General features: G+C 36.8%; 1 protein-coding gene across 1 annotated transcript; it reads right to left on the bottom strand.

Annotated features, from left to right (window-relative positions):
- Positions 1-5,097: 5,097 nt before the first annotated feature.
- Positions 5,098-15,395, bottom strand: LOC139982646 (long-chain specific acyl-CoA dehydrogenase, mitochondrial-like). Its single transcript, XM_071995654.1, has 10 exons — positions 15,176-15,395; positions 14,411-14,464; positions 12,415-12,543; positions 10,360-10,497; positions 9,320-9,487; positions 8,424-8,490; positions 7,767-7,931; positions 7,337-7,561; positions 6,895-7,022; positions 5,098-6,540 (listed from the first exon to the last, which is right to left on the bottom strand). Exons 1-10 carry the CDS (start codon positions 15,247-15,249, stop codon positions 6,360-6,362), a joined length of 1,329 nt encoding a protein of 442 aa, XP_071851755.1. The 5' UTR covers positions 15,250-15,395; the 3' UTR covers positions 5,098-6,359.
- Positions 15,396-18,066: the final 2,671 nt, after the last annotated feature.

Below are 18,066 nucleotides of genomic sequence, written 5' to 3'. Positions count from 1 at the left end.
CGAAATCTCAGCGTTCGTTCCTTAATCGTTTATCTATGTGTTATATTCTCTGCATGTAATAGCGAGGGTCGAGGCTCGTCGCTACTAACACGCAAACGGCCAAGCCACATTTTTTTCCATACCACCACCAGTTCTCAGTAGGGAATATTTAGGCGCCCCCGGAATCTTAGACTGAGTAAACATTACAATACTATGAGTCAGCTTAGCAATCGAAAGGTTGGGGGGCAAACCTCGGCAGTGTCATAGTCAGATGGGTGTTCCATCCAAGAACAATCTATGTTTTTTTCCAACTGAAATGACTTTCTGAATTACCAAAATTCACAATTTGAGTTAAAAATGTTGAATTGAGTTGAAAAAATAGTGAAAGTTGTAATTCATAAGCCCTTGCAAGCATCTCCCACATACCTTGTAGCTTAAGCGTAGTAAAAACAACTGCCTGATTATTGTTATTAATTATTATTATCTCTCTGAATGAGATACACTTTGTTGTTACGTAATCTCTGTGACCCATGGTCTCGTCGGAATGATTGTCTCTAGCCAATGGAGTCCGCGGCATGGCAGTTTGCAAAACAGCTTAGGCCTATTGGAGACTATGGTGTTGCCTATCGATGTAACAGTTCGTTTTGCTCAGCTGATTGTTAGTAATGAAACATCTTGTTATCGAAAAGATTTCAATAACTGTCTCTGTCGCCGTGTCCTATATTTATTTTTTATTCAATTGTCTGTATTTGGTGAGATATTAAATCCAATCAGTAATAGTGGTGGCGCACTTTTTGTTTTGTGTAGTGTGTAGCTCAGTTTCCCACATAATGGGAAAGGTTAAGATGAATTTTTGTAAAGAATATACAAGTTTACAGTTCTATGCCCATATTTTTATGAACAGTGACAAAAGTAGGCTCGTGAAGTGGTATCACAATATGGCATACGTAATTTCAATATTTACCTAATCAATCCAATGCTTTTAATTTAGTCGACTAATATAAGATACGTGATATGCAATTCTTGTTACAACATCGATACTTGATACGACTAACTATAAGTGATTTCAATACAGAATAAATCGTAATCTACCACTATAGTTAATAGTACAAGATCATAGAAATTGTCTATGCATACGTCATGTTAGATGTTTGGTTGTCGCGAATTAGATTTACTCAAAGTGATTAGCCTAGTTTACTCAATATGTGAGTATACATTAAAGCGCTAAGTGTATAGGATTTCATGTTAAAATAATGCAGGCGACAATTTGTTTAGTCAACACCGGCGAAAAAGTCAGAATATATGTAACGGTTTACTAATAGGGAATGGGATAACCAATGTGTACATTTCAATTATGACTGTAACAGTTTTCCAACAACCGCATAACAACTTCTGGACTAACATCTATGTGCGAAACGTTAGCCCTGTTCTAAAAGTGATAGGAACAACATTTAGCGTAACAGTACATACAAAAAAAGTGTTTTACGCTTTCACGGTGTCCCTTTATACATTAGCAGCATCAACTATAGTAAAGCTTAACATAGAACAATCATGGCATTCAAGCATTGAATAAAATATACGTTTTTACTTCATACGTTTGCTTAGTGGTTCCTCTTTACATAAATTAAAAATTAAGTCAACACGATATCGGGAAATGCTGTAAAACTCCTCCTTAATTTTTTTATTTAAAAATAAAACAATTGAGCATGTCGCGAAAGGCGTTATGATGATCACGTGATACTCTTTGTGATGAAATATTCACTGAACTCCATTGACTGACTGGCCTGCACTGCGACAAAGTCAGTATGAACCTGTAAACAATTGAAATGTAGCAGCGTAAATAGCCGAAAAAGGGACAATAACCTCTCATCGACTTTTAACTTAAAAGTAAACGTCGAAAAGGAAGAGAGGAGATCCAAATCACAGGCCCACCGCTGAAAAGATGGGCTAGCTAAATTTATCTTGAAGCCGAAACCACAAAGCTAGCATGTGAAAAAAACGTGATAGGGCTATAGTGTAGTGAGATATATGTTTGCGTTAGACTGACAACTTGTATGTGTTCAAATGATGGATTTCTCTCGTATTCAATGTGATCTTTCTTTGGATTTATTGAAGTACGAACCAAGGACAGATTATTTTCGACTCTTTTAGTGAAGACAAGAGTTTCTTCTTTGTTGAATTTGAATTTGAATTTAACTCAAGGTAAGATATAAATCTACAAATGACCACCTGCAAAGTTGCAATTATCACCTTTCCTGGCATTTATATTGCTAAAATATGTTGCTTGGCGATCTATATTGAGGGACGTTAATGGCAATGATAACTTGGAACATGGAGGCTGTTTTACCTCCATGCTTGGAAATGCAACTGTAATGTGGCGTTATATATTATTTATTTATAATAACAATTATATGGAAATATATAGACATCTTAAGTGATATATGTGCTTAGTATTATAGCCTAAAATTCTAGCAGATTTCGTGTTGTTAGTATTTATGACTGAGCTTTATACTGAGCTCTGGCTATGCATTCTTCTTACTTTGATTTTCCCGTCTCAGGCTCCAGAGCTCCAAATTTGTTTTGGCGCCCTTGCGTCGTTTCTCAGAAATAGAGTCGTAGTTTTGTTTGTCACTTAACCTCTTCTTTTAGATCAGAGGAAACGCACCGCGTTTCCCAGCGCCTAGTTCAGACAGCTATCCCGAAAAAAAGAACCGGCTTCCTGCGTGTACGCGCGTCGGGCGACATCAATACTCTAAAAAGGGGGTCACCGCGCTTAGCAATGCAAGCTGCATTGTAAAAGTAATTTACTGTGTTAGGGAGAAGACGAAAGGTTCGGAAAGTAGTTGGTCAGCTCTGATTTACAATCGTTTACTTCAATGCAGCCCATGTGTACTTTATATGTGTGATTTTTATTAAAATTTATATTTGTGTGAGGAATCGTGAATTTGTGCTTCGAGGAACGGTTGTTGTGTTTCCTGGTTCTGCCTGAAGAGACGTATCGGTGACTCAAGAACGTAACGGTTCCAGAAATTTTACTTGATAATGCTTTTATTTGCTTCTTTCTTTTATGTGTTAACTGGTAAAACGCCAAGATAATTTAGGAATCTGAAAAGGCTACGAATAAGCCCTTAGTATCTGCCAATGTTTTATTGAACGTGTGAGGGAAGTGACCTTAGCAAATTTAAACAGTTTTTTTAGTCTATCGAGACTATAGAAAATTCTAAAACTTGCCGGAATTACTTATGGCGTTACCCTTAAATTTACCAGGCTGAAACGTTATTTTAGCTCAGAATTCAATTCAATATTTTGGGAAGGACTAACGTAAAAATACTTAAAAGTAACCTGCGTCTGAATTTTGATCATTTCCGCCCTATTTTGTGAAAATGTGTATAAGTCTTCTTCCCATGAATTTTAAGGTTTCTGTTTAAGTCGCAACGACATTGAGAAACAACCCAGCTCGCAGGAATTGCTAAACAGCCCATCTCGCAGAAATTGAGAAATACAGCACGAATTTTCGAGAAACAGCACAATTTGCACGGATTTGCGTGAAAGCGCCCAACTCGCAGGGTTTGCAAGAAAATGCCCAGCCCGTAGGATTTACGAGAAGCGGCACAGCTTTGATTGCGAGAAACAGTCCAGCTCGCGAGTTGCGACTTTTAGGGTTCGCTTGCAGATTTCGATAAATTTTCAGAACTCACAGAGGCTGCGGGTTTTGGTTTGTACTTGTATTTCTTGTATTTGTTATTTCTTTCAATACTATTATAAATGACTTAGATATGTATTCTGCTCAAAGGTTGGAACCCTTTACTTCATTTTTAAAGTGTTTCATATTTCTTTAGTTGGAGGGTTAATTGATATACATCCTCAACAGTAGAACAAGAGAAACCGGGGTTATTTTTTAGACAAAGTTTCTTTCGGATCTTACAGATATCTGTGAATCCATTTTTCGAGACTCTGCGTTGCGAATTGACTACAAAGGATCGGTCGGGGTTACTATACTGACTGGTTATTATTTATCTGTGTGTCAATTCTGTTTGTGCGATCAGCGCGCGTATTTTTTTTCCCAGGACGAACGTGGGCATCGGCCAATCAATTCCCTGGATTCCAAACATGTGACGCTTTTTCAAAAAAACATGTTCTGAATCTTTTTTCCTAGTTTTGACCCCAGATTATGAACGACAATCCTTCACATTCATAGGAAGATGATCCCTAACCCACTTTCTAAACCCTAACTCTGATTTCAAAGGAATTTGTAAATTCCTGAAAAACCTGAAACCCACGTTCGTCCTGGGAAAAAAATACGCGATCAGCGCGACTGTAATAACCTGTTCGTATTGGTACACAGCTGATATTTAACTCCCTAATGAAATGTATGCATATACTTAGTCGGATTATAATAAGTAGTACCTACATACACTAACTATAACTAACTAACTGCTTTAATGCAACAGCATTAAAGCAGTACAATAGGCAGCGTAAGATATTAACAAGACAACACAACTCCATGTTAGTATAAAAACGCAATAAATATAAACCGAACTATGTCATCTAGTTTTATCATATGCACGTTGTTGAAAGTAGCTGGTAGATAATTACGAACCGATTACGGTACCTTTTTTGATCATTTTCTTGTTAAAGACCATTTCAATCTTGTGCAAAATTAAATAAAACAGGTAGTATATAAGGTAGAAGCATAACAATAAAACGTTTTTATTTAAGAGATAATTATGAAAATATGAATATGAATCGTTTTTAAATTGTATTATACATATCCATGTAACATACCCTAAGGAATGCTGATACTTGTACATGTTGAAACGTTATTGGAATGAAATGTATATAAGACAATTTGCTATGACTTAATGATTTGTGGTGTTATTCAACTATGTACATTTACAAGCGAAATACCAAAGGATTTTATTGTTGTTACATGCAATTACTGGTCCCTGTGATTCAAATCGTTTCTTGTCAAATGACAATTAAAGATACAAACCAGTCTGGTCGGTGTGGAATTATCTACTCAACCATTAAACCTTCGATCACGCGAGTGACCTCATACAAGACCATAATAATAGTAACAATAATAAACCATAAATAATAATAAAAATACACAATGAAACGTGTTATTGCAATTATTATTATTTGCATGCGATGAATTTATTCTGGAATCAAATACAAACTAGGTTCAAAGTGATTGGAAGCGCACACTGGTCAATCTTAATTCCACCGTATATTGGTGCTGGATATCGAACAGTAGTATGGTCTTGATTTCCTAGCGTATTGGTGACTTTGTGGATATTATTTATGATACTGACCAACATAAACAATTGAATGTTATTTTTTTTATCTTCAGTCTTACAAATATTGAAACCAATCAAAATGTGTATTGCAGCGAGCAACCGTAAAAGCAATGAGGGACTGAAAAACAAGGAAAACCTATTATTGTGGGCTGATATACGTTTTATAGCTCTCAATGTGATATTATCATGATTAAGGTCATGAATAAACATTATTACATAAGAAAGTCACAGAAACATTTTGATAATGGTTATCGTCGTTTCGTTACCTCCGAGGGACAAATGTTGATATTTTAACTGTTAAGCATGGTACATTGGCTTACATTTGCGTTTTTGCCAAAGTAAGCATGCTTATGAGGTTTTATAAAATTGTCTAGGAAGTATATTCGGTCCCATGTCTTTGATGTATCATGTAGCCGATAGTGGTCTGAATTCATAACATTTTAAAATTATTTTCTCACCATCATTTCCTATAAGATATAACAAAGCAATGTCATAGCAATGACCAGTTGGTTGTAACCAAGAGAGTGACGTTATTATGAGATCGTCGTTAAAGAAGCATTCCAGCCATTAATCGTACACCAAAGCTGTTTCCTAAGGGCCGCGCTTAGAATGAATTACAAATAATATGAAATGGAAACCTCTTTGGTTCCCCTCATCTTCGGTATTATATTACTAACAATAAAATAAGGTAATCGAAAGTCACTACGGTACCTTAGTTTGAAATTTCATGTCCATTAGTTATTAAAAAAAATGAACAATTATAGTCTTAAAATGAGAGTCTGACATCATCATGCATTCGTCATAAAGTAGTATTCTACACATTGAAAGCTAGAAGAACCCCTTTTACTACGTTATTATCAATTGAAGTAATGAATGCCGGTTACAAGGAATCGAAACGATATAAATTGCTGTCCCCCGTGAAACACAGCCCACAGATAGTTTAACATTTTAAACTTGCGGGGGTGGCAAGTTTTAGTTATCCCCGCATATTATTTCAAATAGGTAAAAACTAACACCCTGATGTTCCATTAGTAATCAAAGTCAGCTTGCAAGAGGAGAATGTTTCATTAGCTGGTTCTCCTATTTGTTGGACACGATGTCCCGGGCGATGATCTCGTTCATGATTTCATTACTTCCTCCGAATATAGGCATAAGTCTGGCATCAACAAAAGCTCTTGCTATCTGGTAATCCCACATATAACCCCAGCCACCGTGAAGCTGGACGCATTCGTTAGCTATTTTGTAGCATAGACTACTCGACCTGATGAAAGATGGAGAAATGCAGATCTTTGAACAATTGTTTTGTGTCGCGCATTAGCACACTTTACCGACAAAAGTAACATACCCACTCTTGACAGCATTGAAATACCTGTCACATAATTGTACTATGCTGCAAATAATGATATTAGTCAGACATGTTTACAAACTGGCTATGTCAATAACGGTGTTTCGGTTAAACGTGTAAGTAACGTATGGAATAGCAAATCTAATCTGACTGACTGTTGACTCGCTTGCGGTTGACCTTACACCACTTAGTGGTCTCTTTATTGAAATGTTATCAAATGTAAACTGATATCAACTCATTAAAGAATATTCCATTACACTCGCAACTTACTTAGATTTTGCCATCGATGCATACACGGGATCTAGCACTCCCTCGTCTGCCATTTGGAGTCCTCTATCGACAAAAGCCCTAACAACACAAATGTCAGTCTTCATATCAGCCAGTCGATGTTGTATCGTCTTTATAATTGAAAGGAAGCAGAAAAGTAAACTATTAAATGTCAAATGTATGCCATTTTCTATTATCACATAGCCTTTCACTGAAGACATTTTGCAACTAACAAAACTAATCATTATCTTCAAGCAGGTGACAAGATACTTGCCAAAGTGAGTTAAACATTTTATAGCACTGTAGAAGTAGCAATCCAATAACAGATTAACCTGATAAGAATTCTGGCTAAGTTAAATGTCGGTTAATAGACTATTGTGATTCACCTAAAGAAAGAAACACAATTGATGGTCTAGAACCCATCTTACCGGGAACGATGTGTTACCTGTAAATTTGCCAAGGGCTTTCCAAAGGCCTTTCTGTTCTTAAGGTACTCTCTGGTTAGCTCAAACATGTACTCTGCGTGAGCAGTACAACATACTGCAATACCAAAGCGTTCTCTTGGCAGTTGGCCCATAAGACAATAGAAACCTTTATTCAAGTATTCTTCTCCGCCAAGCAGAGATTCCCCAGGCAGTCGAACGTCATCAAAGAACAACTCAGCTGTATCCTAGTGGCATTGGAAAACAGAGAATATAATACTTTAGAACGACTTGTTTTCTCTCGAGTAATGTGTCCTCTTCGGGGATCAAACAAACTCATAGGAGAAGTAAATTATCGGAGACAATCGTAGTTTCTCGTAATTTTAGTATTCCTTTGGCAATGAGAATACAAAATTTATCACGAAGTTTGAATGACAATTGGCATTATCTTACCGTTGTCTGATGCCCTACTTTTTGCAACAATTCTCCTTTTTGGAATCCCGGCATGCCAGCTTCGACAAGAAAGAGCGAGACACCATGGGCTTTACTCTTGGCAGTTAAGTCTGTTACAGCCACAACCACGCTGACATCAGACATGTGTCCATTGGTAATAAATACCTTAGAGGAATTAAAAGACATTCAAATATTGCATAATGACATGCTCATATCATAAGTCATATTTATGGTGATGGGCTAAAGTGATATTGTATGATAGCGGATGTCATTTTGATTTATTTAACTACTGTATTTATGATCAGATTTTGCCATCGATGCAAACACGGGATCTAGCACTCCTTGATTGATAATTGATAATTTTTCATAGCTGACAACAGATCTACCAGTCCGAGTGGGTCGATTTCTTTAACCACTACTACTCTCAGAGAATTATTGAAGCTTAGGAAGAGTATGATAATACGACATTATCTCCGAAACAACAATTTACTGCAAAGTCGTAAGGACAAAATTGCCAAAGATTGTTGGGTTTGGGCACCGAGTCGATCAATAAGTGAGGAATAATGGACCCTCGAAATGTTGATGTGTGCTGCTTGTTTTGAGTGACATAAGTAATTAATGATTTTCATTACTTCGGTGAGGAAGATTAGCACGTACTTTGCTCCCATTCAATATCCAGTCTTTTCCGTCTCTTTTAGCATGTGATGATATCCCCTGAAGATCACTAGAAAACGTAAACAGATATTTGATCATTCCACTTCAGGATCTCAGATACATGCCACACCAAAATTAGTTCGTTTAAGAGGATCGCGAGTTGATTGTTAAGAGAAGGCCAAGCTGGTTGAAAGTAATTAGAAATATTTTATATTTGCATCAAATGCCAGCAATTTACAAACCGGATTAGAGTGTTGAAGTTTCACCCTTTCCTGAGTTTTACCACCTTGTAGATGGGGTGTGGTTTATCGGTTTCATTATTGGAAGTTATTAGAAAAAACTTCCTGTATTTATTCAGCCAGCATCTATAAAACAAGGCACCCAGGTGTAACATTCATGAAGCAAATTGAACCAGTGCGTCTAGATCTATTGATCGTCAAGTCACTGTGCTTCCACTTCCATGTAATATCGAGAATAATGAAATGCCCGAGTTCGGGTCTTACTGTTTTGTCCTCTTAACTCTTTTTGCTATTCTGATGAGCTCTTATCTGTTGGTAACATGATCAAAGTACAATTACTCTTTAAGGCCTACCATTACAAATTGGAATTCAACTATAATCGGTTGCTTTCCAACCAATCAGCAAATGATTCAAAATACGTAACGTCCGATTACGTTGATATTAACGTTACATATAGCGTATTCTTGTTTGATGTCAACATAAGTGAATATTGGATAAACATTTTCAGCAGTCAGCTTCTTCATAAACTTTCTCATGTATAAGTTCTGATAATTATTATATATATATTCTTCTTATTTTTTTTACAAAAGTAAATCAGGTAAAGAAAGACGGAATCTGACAGTGAGCTCTCTCAAGTTGTCCTAGTTTGATTCATGATACCTTCCTGCTGATGGTTCTGTCATGGCCAAAGCTCCAATTTTTTCCCCCGAAAGCATTGGCGGTATGAATTTTTCCTTTTGCTCCTTGGTACCATAATAGTCGATGTAGGGTATAACAATTTCACTATGTGCTCCAAATGAAAAACCGACGGGGTTGTTTGCATAATTCCTAGAAACAAAATTAGAATCAATTTCAATTAGTATACAAATAATAAATGGTAATGAGTGCAATAGTGCAAATATTTCATGAGTTGAAAGATGGAATGTTCCATTCAACGAGGCGTTGAATGGAACAAATTACATCTTTCAACGAATGGAAACCGTTCATTATTTGTTTTATACAACACCTTCAAATTTGGATATAATTGGATGTAAAATGCACTCATGCAACAGATTTTTCAGACAGGTTTCTCTGCTCTCTTACCATTGAAAAAAAGTGCTATCAAAAAAGTATAACACACGTTCTATTTCATAGAGTGCAATAGAGCGGATTTTGCATGCAATCGACGAGCAATTGACCAATCAAATAGCCGGAATATAATTAGGTGTTGTATAATTTCATATATCAATAATGACACTGCAGTAATACAGGTTCACTTCACATAGTGAGACAGAGCAGGGATATAACAGTGTAAAGAGCCTAATTTAATATATCGGACTGGTGTTAATTTAAATTGCCAATGAGGAAACGTAACCCCCTTATGTTATTTGTAATGATGGAAGTATTGCTATGTAATGCTATATAATCAGGGAGGCCTATGATCGTGAGAGTGGGTAGCTATTTGCTGTTTTCACTCACAAAAAAAAACTAGGGTGAAAATCACGAACATTCTCAGAATGTTATATTTGTAAGAACCTTGTGGTGTTTGATTTCTATAACAAATACCGTCAATAGTTCATTTTTAGTTCTCGTTTTTATTGTCACCTGTTTTGCTGGCCTTTAAGTACGTGAACCTACTTGTTAAGACATCAAACCTATTTCTATGAAACTGTTCAGTTTTTTTGTTAGGGAACAAACTAAGAGAGAAGATTCATACTAACATCTCTTCCTGTATAACCATCCCTGCCTTGTAGTCAGCACCGAAACCACCAGATTCTACTCGAGTTGCCGCTCCTAGGATACCAAAAGCTCCTGCCTTTTTCCATGTCTCACGGTCGACTTTTTTCTCTTTTTCCCATCTGGAGATAAAACAAAAGCAGCCATGGATTGAATTTGGACAAAAAGAGCAACGAAACGCCTGACTTTTCTTACCCCTTAGTGCCGGCTACCAGTCTATGAAAGTTGATACGTACCAGAGAGCAAACGATATTGTTTATATTTAAATATGCCAAGTTTTTTAAAAAGACGGTGCTATACCAACCGCAAGTCCACAATAATTTTGTAAATTATACACATAGAACAGTGTCGATTGTGCTTCCTCGCTCATTGAAGTAACAACATTTATTATTTTTTCAGTGATTCTAAATTTAACTGGTTAAGAATGCAGAATAACTTGAAATTATCTAAAACATTTACTTCATACCTCTCATATCGTTGTTACTGAAGCATCTGTTTGTGTTTGGTTTTCAGTCTCAAAACATTGATCAATCCCACCTATTAATTACCATACCAACATTGAAATTTACCAGCAATTATGTAAGCATTAGTAAGTAAAGTAATAATTAACTAATAATCGAATTAAATTTTGAATACAAATCTATATCCTGCCTTGTCGTTAATTTCAAGGAGAAATAAACAATGGAATTTTGCAGTGACCTCATAGTAGAGACTAATATTCTTACACCCTCTGTGAAATAACTAGTCAAAACTAACTTTCCCCGGGATTTTTGTCAATTATGTGTTTCACACCTACTGTGTTGGCGGCCATTATGTAACGATGGCTACTAAAAAATGACGTCAGCGAACCGTGGCGTAAGTTAAACAATTCCCCTCTCTGCATATTTATTGCGCACTTGCCCTCGAAGATTGTTCGGAAACTGATGCAAAATGACAGAGTGTCAGGCATTTGGTTGTGGAAACAGGAGAAGGGGAGGAAGGAGCAGGGAATGGGAAACGATGTTATGTTATTCCTGGCGGGAAATGGTTTCCAGAGAAAATCGAACGTAAAAAAGCACCAGGCTTGCCCCTCCTTCGCAGAACTGTTACTAATCTTCGTAGTACTAGCATCATATAATAACTGCCAGTGTTGCCACAGATGCGATCGGTTTAGCAAGCTCTAGGTATCGTTAGTTCGTTCTGTTCCTCCACTGTGTATTCAGGCTCGAATTGATTATAGTAAAGTCCAAATCCATCCATGTTCTCTTTTTTTTTCTTTCTTTTTTAATCACCGAACCCGGAAAGTTTTTCGGAAGGGAAAAAAACTACATATTGCCTTTAAGTTAGTTATCTTCAACGGCGCATTGGAAATGTATGCATGTTGAAATGATATATGTGGCTCGCTTACGTCACGAAACAAGCGAACTGTCGGAATTTAAATAAAATGGCGAATGCCATGGGTGACAATTAAATCGATTTTTAAGGTTGATATAAATGTTTTCAAGCATTCTTGTTGCTTCTTTCGAAAAGTGCGTGCTGCAAAATGGTGCTCTCTGAGCAAAAATGTCTAAGGTATATTTCTCCTTTAAGCATTAAACTTACATAAATTGAGACATGAGACTTTGCCTATACATGTACGGGTATCCCCCCCCCCCCTCTTTTTTTTCTTTTTTGTTGTTGTTGTTATTGTTGTATCATTTGATATTGAAAGTGAATATTAATACTTATCATATGTATAACACTTAAGTTTTGGTAAGAAATATCTGTACACTAATGGAAACAAACTTCATTGTCCCCTGACGTAGAACGAGAGATTTCGTTTCAAATAATAAGTCGCCAGAATTACTGTGACAGTCATATTAATTATAATACAAAAATATATTCAATGAACGTTGAATTATTAAATATGATCTCGGATTATAGGATATTAAGTAATTGTTAATTATTAAATATACCTCGGGATATTGAAATTAAATGCACGATGTATAATATTCGGATTGTAAGGTTTACTACTGTAATAAGCAAAACCTAATAAAAATTAAATCAAGAGCATAGTTTACCTTTCTCGATGTGGTACTAGCTCTTCGTTTACGAATTTCCTTAAACTTCTCCTGTAAATATCATGTTCTTCTGAAAAGATAGCCCTTGTCCCGATATCCATCATGGAACCCGCCTGGCTTGTTTCTGGCCTGTTTGCCGTGTAACGGATAAAAACGGAAACTATATTTGAGGAACGAGTTGTGTACTGAAAAAAAAACATGTCTTAAAAACATGCAAACGTATTTCCCGCCCTATGCATTGTGGGCCTAACAAACGTCTTTCCCGCTCTCTGCATCATGGGCCTAACTAACCTCTTTCCCGCTCTCTGCATTGTGGGCCTAACTAATCTCTTTCTCGCCCTTTGCGTTGTGGGGCTAACTAATCTTTTCCCGCCCTCTGCATTATTGACCTAATTAACGTCTTTCCCGCCCTCTGCATTATGGGCCTAACAAACCTCTTTCCCGCTCTCTGCATTGTGGGCCTAACAAACCTCTTTCCTGCTCTCTGCATTGTGGGCCTAACTAATCTCTTTCTCGCCCTTTGAATTGTGGGGCTCAATAATCTCTTTCCCGCCCTCTGCATTGTTGGCCTAATTAACGTTTTTCCCACCCTCTGCATTGTTGACATAATTAACGTCTTTCCCGCCCTCTGCATTGTGGACCTAACAAACCTCTTTCCTGCCCTCTGAATTGTGTCCTAACTAACCTCTCTTCCACACTCTGCATTGTGGGCCTAACTAACCTCTCCCGCTTTCTGCATTGTGGGCCTAACTGACATCTTTCCCGCCCTCTGCATTGTAGGCCTAACAAACATCTTTCCCGCCCTTTGCATTATGGGCCTAACTAACCTCTTTCCCGCCCTCTGTATGGTGGGCCTAACTAACCTCTTTCCCGCCCTCTGCATGGTGGGCCTAACTAACCTCTTTCTCGCCCTCTGCTTTGTAGGCCTAACTAACCTCTCATTCACACTCTGCATTGTAGCGTATCTAACCTCTCTTCCACACTCTGCGTTGTGGGCCTAACTAACCTCTCTCCCGCTTTCTACATTGTGGGCCTATCTAACCTCTTTCCCGCCCTCTGCATTGTTGGCATATCTAACCTCTTTCCCGCCCTCTGCATTGTAGGCCTAAATAACCCTTTTTCCCGCCTTCTGCAGATTTTAGGACATCTGAGATAACTTGATATTGACATGAAGCGGTATCTATCCTATTCGAGAGTTACCAACGTGTTTGGTTAGGCATTCGTATTTTTCCACTAGGATTTACAAAATAGAATTACGAAGATCCACAAAAGCATTCGACGAGTTTTAATTGTTAATGTAGATTTCAATACACCCATGTCACGTGGTCAATTATGAAATAGGAATTTCTAAGGACAGTAGGAAAACTGCTAATGGATCTGAATTTTACTTTCTTGAACCCTTTGTTTACATAACTCTAGACGTGTTGAGTTAACAGTGATATGTGTCTGACCTATATACAATGATACGTGCCTGACCTATATACAATGATATCTGCTTCACCTATAGACATTGAACGAAGCTTCAACTATGCTGGTAACGATTTCCGCTCTCTGAAGTGCTGGTAACATCTTACCAAGAACGCAGTTACTTTAATGGTAGGAGATGAATTCACATCTTGGCGCTAAAGGAAACTTCTGATGAAACTGATACAAATTTGAGATAGTGATACCGCGATATTCATCAAATTGAGGATGCTTTACACATAAGTTGACACCCGGACTTTGTCACCATGTCGTTAAAGGTCACATCAGCCATATTGTATTTGGATGTACAATAGATAATTAGAGAAGAAAATAATAATAATAATAATAATAATAATAATAATAATAATAATAATAATAATAATAATAATAATAATAATAATAATAATAATAATAATAATAATAATAATAATAATAATAATAATAATAATAATAATAATAATAATAATTATAATAATAATAATAATAATAATAATAATAATCATCATATCACGGGCCAGTGAAATGCTGTTACCTCCTTTCTTTGCCGGAGTGTTCAGCACCATGACGTGATTGGGTACTTGTATACCTGATAATCCAGAATTTATAAGAAACAAGATTGAGTTTAGAGTTAGTAAAATGAAAAACCCATTTCATATTTACTTGTTAATGGTACATAATGCATGTCTGTACTATATATAGTCTTCAACTCTAAAACAAACTGTATATAACAAGCGCATCTATTCCAAAACGAAGGAGACGTTTCTCCAGCAAAATACAACGTCCAGAACTTATAAAGATCGCTGGTAAAAAATATAACTTTTCGATACGCAAATGAAAAGGTATAAACTGTTTTAAGCATCATTATACGTGACAGTCTTGCAAGTATTAAATAATTGTAATTTTTCACAGCCAAGCATGATTAATGGCTGCATATTAGGTGGGATTCGGTTGGGAGAGCTCTAATAACATGTGCTGAACTGTACGAAATATGGAACTAAATTGATAGTACGATAGGTTTTTCGCCATATTAGTATTTATAGTAGCATCCAATCATTTATACCATGCTGATTAACCTGGGTTGCTATGGGACGCTATGTCCTACTATTCCTTGCTTTTTCATAACGAAATACGTTACCAAAGTTAGGCTAGAGGGCATTTGTTAGACATTATGTATGCATAATAATAAGGCGAATTGTTTTATTCCAACGGTTCAAGGTCACTCGTAACCACATGTAATATATATACATATGAAAGTACGATTCTTTCACCTTTTCCCAAAATGATAAAAAAAACATACCTCGGGAACACGCCTGATAAATTTGATGCGAAACGGGGATACGAAAGTGATTTTTTGAGAATGTTGACAGCCATGGCAGATGAAAATTAGTTCCAACGGACTACAAAACTACAAGTCACAAAACCATACTGAATTGTGCACATTATATATCTGTCTGCCATCAGCACATGTTGTTGAAAGATCAAAGTGTATATTTGTGTTAGATACAATAGCTGTAAAACAAAACAAACAGTATCAGCGTACATATCATAAGAAAGAATATGTTACGACTCATTGTCTAGTCTCGCCAGATATGACAATTATTTCATTAACTATAGCGACAAATTTCTTAATCCAATTCCTAGTAAGGATTAAAAGATTCATAGGACATGTAATAGTGCTTGTAAGTCGCACTCTCATTCCTACCAATAACGTCATTCAATTCAATATTTAGATTCAGGCAAAATAAAAAAATAGCATCAACGAATACATATGGGTCTGTCTATTCCCAATTTGACGTGTCATAGAAAATAAAACACGTACGTATATTAAAACGTGTTGTTTGTTTTTAGGTATACTCTACTTTGATTCAGATCAGATGAACATGACAATTTAGTATTATTGACGAATGCATTACGCTATTATTATTATTACAAATGTCCATTGTACACAAATTATGTTATTTTGTAAGAAAATGTATGAGACCATCATAATAATGAGGTAATAAGGAAATCTTTTCTAACACGTGAAAACTTCTGTGAAATAATACATCATCAAAGTCATTACATAAGTCGATTGCACATACAACCTCACCCACCTGGTCCCACGCCCACAGATTTAGCATCACAAAGAGTTCATCTGTACTTTGACTTGGGGTATTGTTCAGACCCGTCTTTGAATGTCTGTAAAAGGGGTAACTAAATCATTACGTATTCAATGTGCAGTTCTCATTAATGTTGCAATAGCAAATCTTCTCTCTCGTTAAGGACGGCGTTCCTTCCTGTACCAGTACTCATCATATGTTCCCTGTTATAGGTTAAATATACAATCACAAGGTTCTGTGTAAATATATATTTCGTGATCATAACCTAGTACCACTATGTGCATGGCTTGGTTAATGCGTAATGTATAATAGTTATATCAAAGAATCTGATCATAATAACAAGATAAATACCAGACACAACAAAGATAACATCTCTTGTGAACATTAAAACTAGTTTAAACAACAACATTAATGTCAATCACAAGTGTTCAGTCATAGGCTGTATTGTATGTGTGCTAGATAACGAAGCTGTAAAGACTATGTTTATACAGCATAGTAATGGTTACGTCTCATTTTTCCAGTAATATTTCATCCTAAATTGTGCACAGTTATGAACATACTTTTCTCGTGCCAAGCAGAATCCTAAATGACGAAATTAACAAGACCCCACTTGAGATTGTAAGCATTTTAATCTGCATTGATTTTATTTAAAAGAGATTTCTGCGCTTAAAAGGCAAAAAATGCATGTATTTGAAGAAGGAACGTTTGGTATTTCTACATTACACCCTCTACAACTCAAAAAAATGTCTAAAAATATTTTGTGGTGTCATAATGAGGGCAAAACTAGCCGATTGTCATGGCTTTAGCAGTTGAAACTAGTAAAGGTGTGTACTCGTTAATCAGTTAAAACTGATGTGTTAAATCATTTCTTAACATGCGTTACATTTATGATAGTTACTACAGAGGACTGAGAAAAACAGAATATACTAAACACACAATGCTATGTACACAATGGTTGACTCAACTAACCAGACTATTCTAAAGGTTTCTCCAATAATTTCGTCCATATTTTAACAAAACGTGGATGTTTTTTACTGCAAACGCATTAAATCTCCAGTTTGAACCATCTTTACAAGGTACAAGCTACGGGGGGAGGGGGGCGTGGGGGGGGGGGGGGCGAAAACCCCCATGAAAGCTTGTCGCCCCCATGTGCAATTACATGTGCGAAAAATATATCATTGGTCTGAGTGGTCTCGAATCTCCATGATGACCACTCATGAACGACCATTCGACCGCGGACCGGCAGTAGGCTATAGTTGCTGACAAAACCTGACGTGACATAGCGCATTGGCCGAGAAGACATCTACAGTACTCGCACTGTACTGAAATCGCATGTTAACGACCGTCGAATTATATAATTACTGCTCTAATAAATACAGGCGCGTAGCCAGGGGCGGCGAAGGGGGAGACCGCCCCCCCCCCCTTGAGCATATTTTTCGTACGTTTTTATGATATCGCTAATAATTTCAAAATAGAAAATGCTTAGATGCAACTTGCAATGCCTGGGAAGTGCCATTTCCAGCGATCTGGGAGACATTTTCGGCCAAAATTTTCGGGTGCGCTTCGCGCCAACTTATGGTGGCGCTACGCTTAGATTGTTTCCAATGCCGAATCTACGGCTCTGATACTTTGCCTACAGGTTCGCCCCTCCCTTCGAAAATCCCTCTCTATACGCGCCTGAATAAATACTAATACAAACAGCCAACCAGGATCATGTGACCAGTGCACATTAACTGATCAAACAAGCTAGTGAGCTATACTATACCCTTATAGAAAGGTGGTTTCCAGGTACTGGAATGCCAAAGAAGATGTTAAAGGTAAAAATATATGCTGACATCATACAGGTTTCTCACATCATTGCTCGCGTCATTGCATCGATACTTTGTTACATTTTCAATCGGGTTTTCACTTCTGGGACTTGCCCTGATGCTCTTAAAACCGCTAAAAAAACAAATTTGCAAGACGACACTATCGCTGAGAACTACCGCCCTGATAATATTTCAGACGCAATCTTTGATGTCAGTTTTACATATAGTTCGGTCATTTCAGTATTTTACTTGCCTGAAAGCCCAGTCAATCTTTCCTTATT

The sequence above is a fragment of the Apostichopus japonicus genome, chromosome 16 (genome assembly GCF_037975245.1).
Source record: "Apostichopus japonicus isolate 1M-3 chromosome 16, ASM3797524v1, whole genome shotgun sequence".
Lineage (NCBI taxonomy): Eukaryota > Metazoa > Echinodermata > Holothuroidea > Aspidochirotida > Stichopodidae > Apostichopus > Apostichopus japonicus.
Note: the sequence above shows the minus strand (reverse complement) of the source record. Positions and strands in the feature narration are given on the sequence as shown.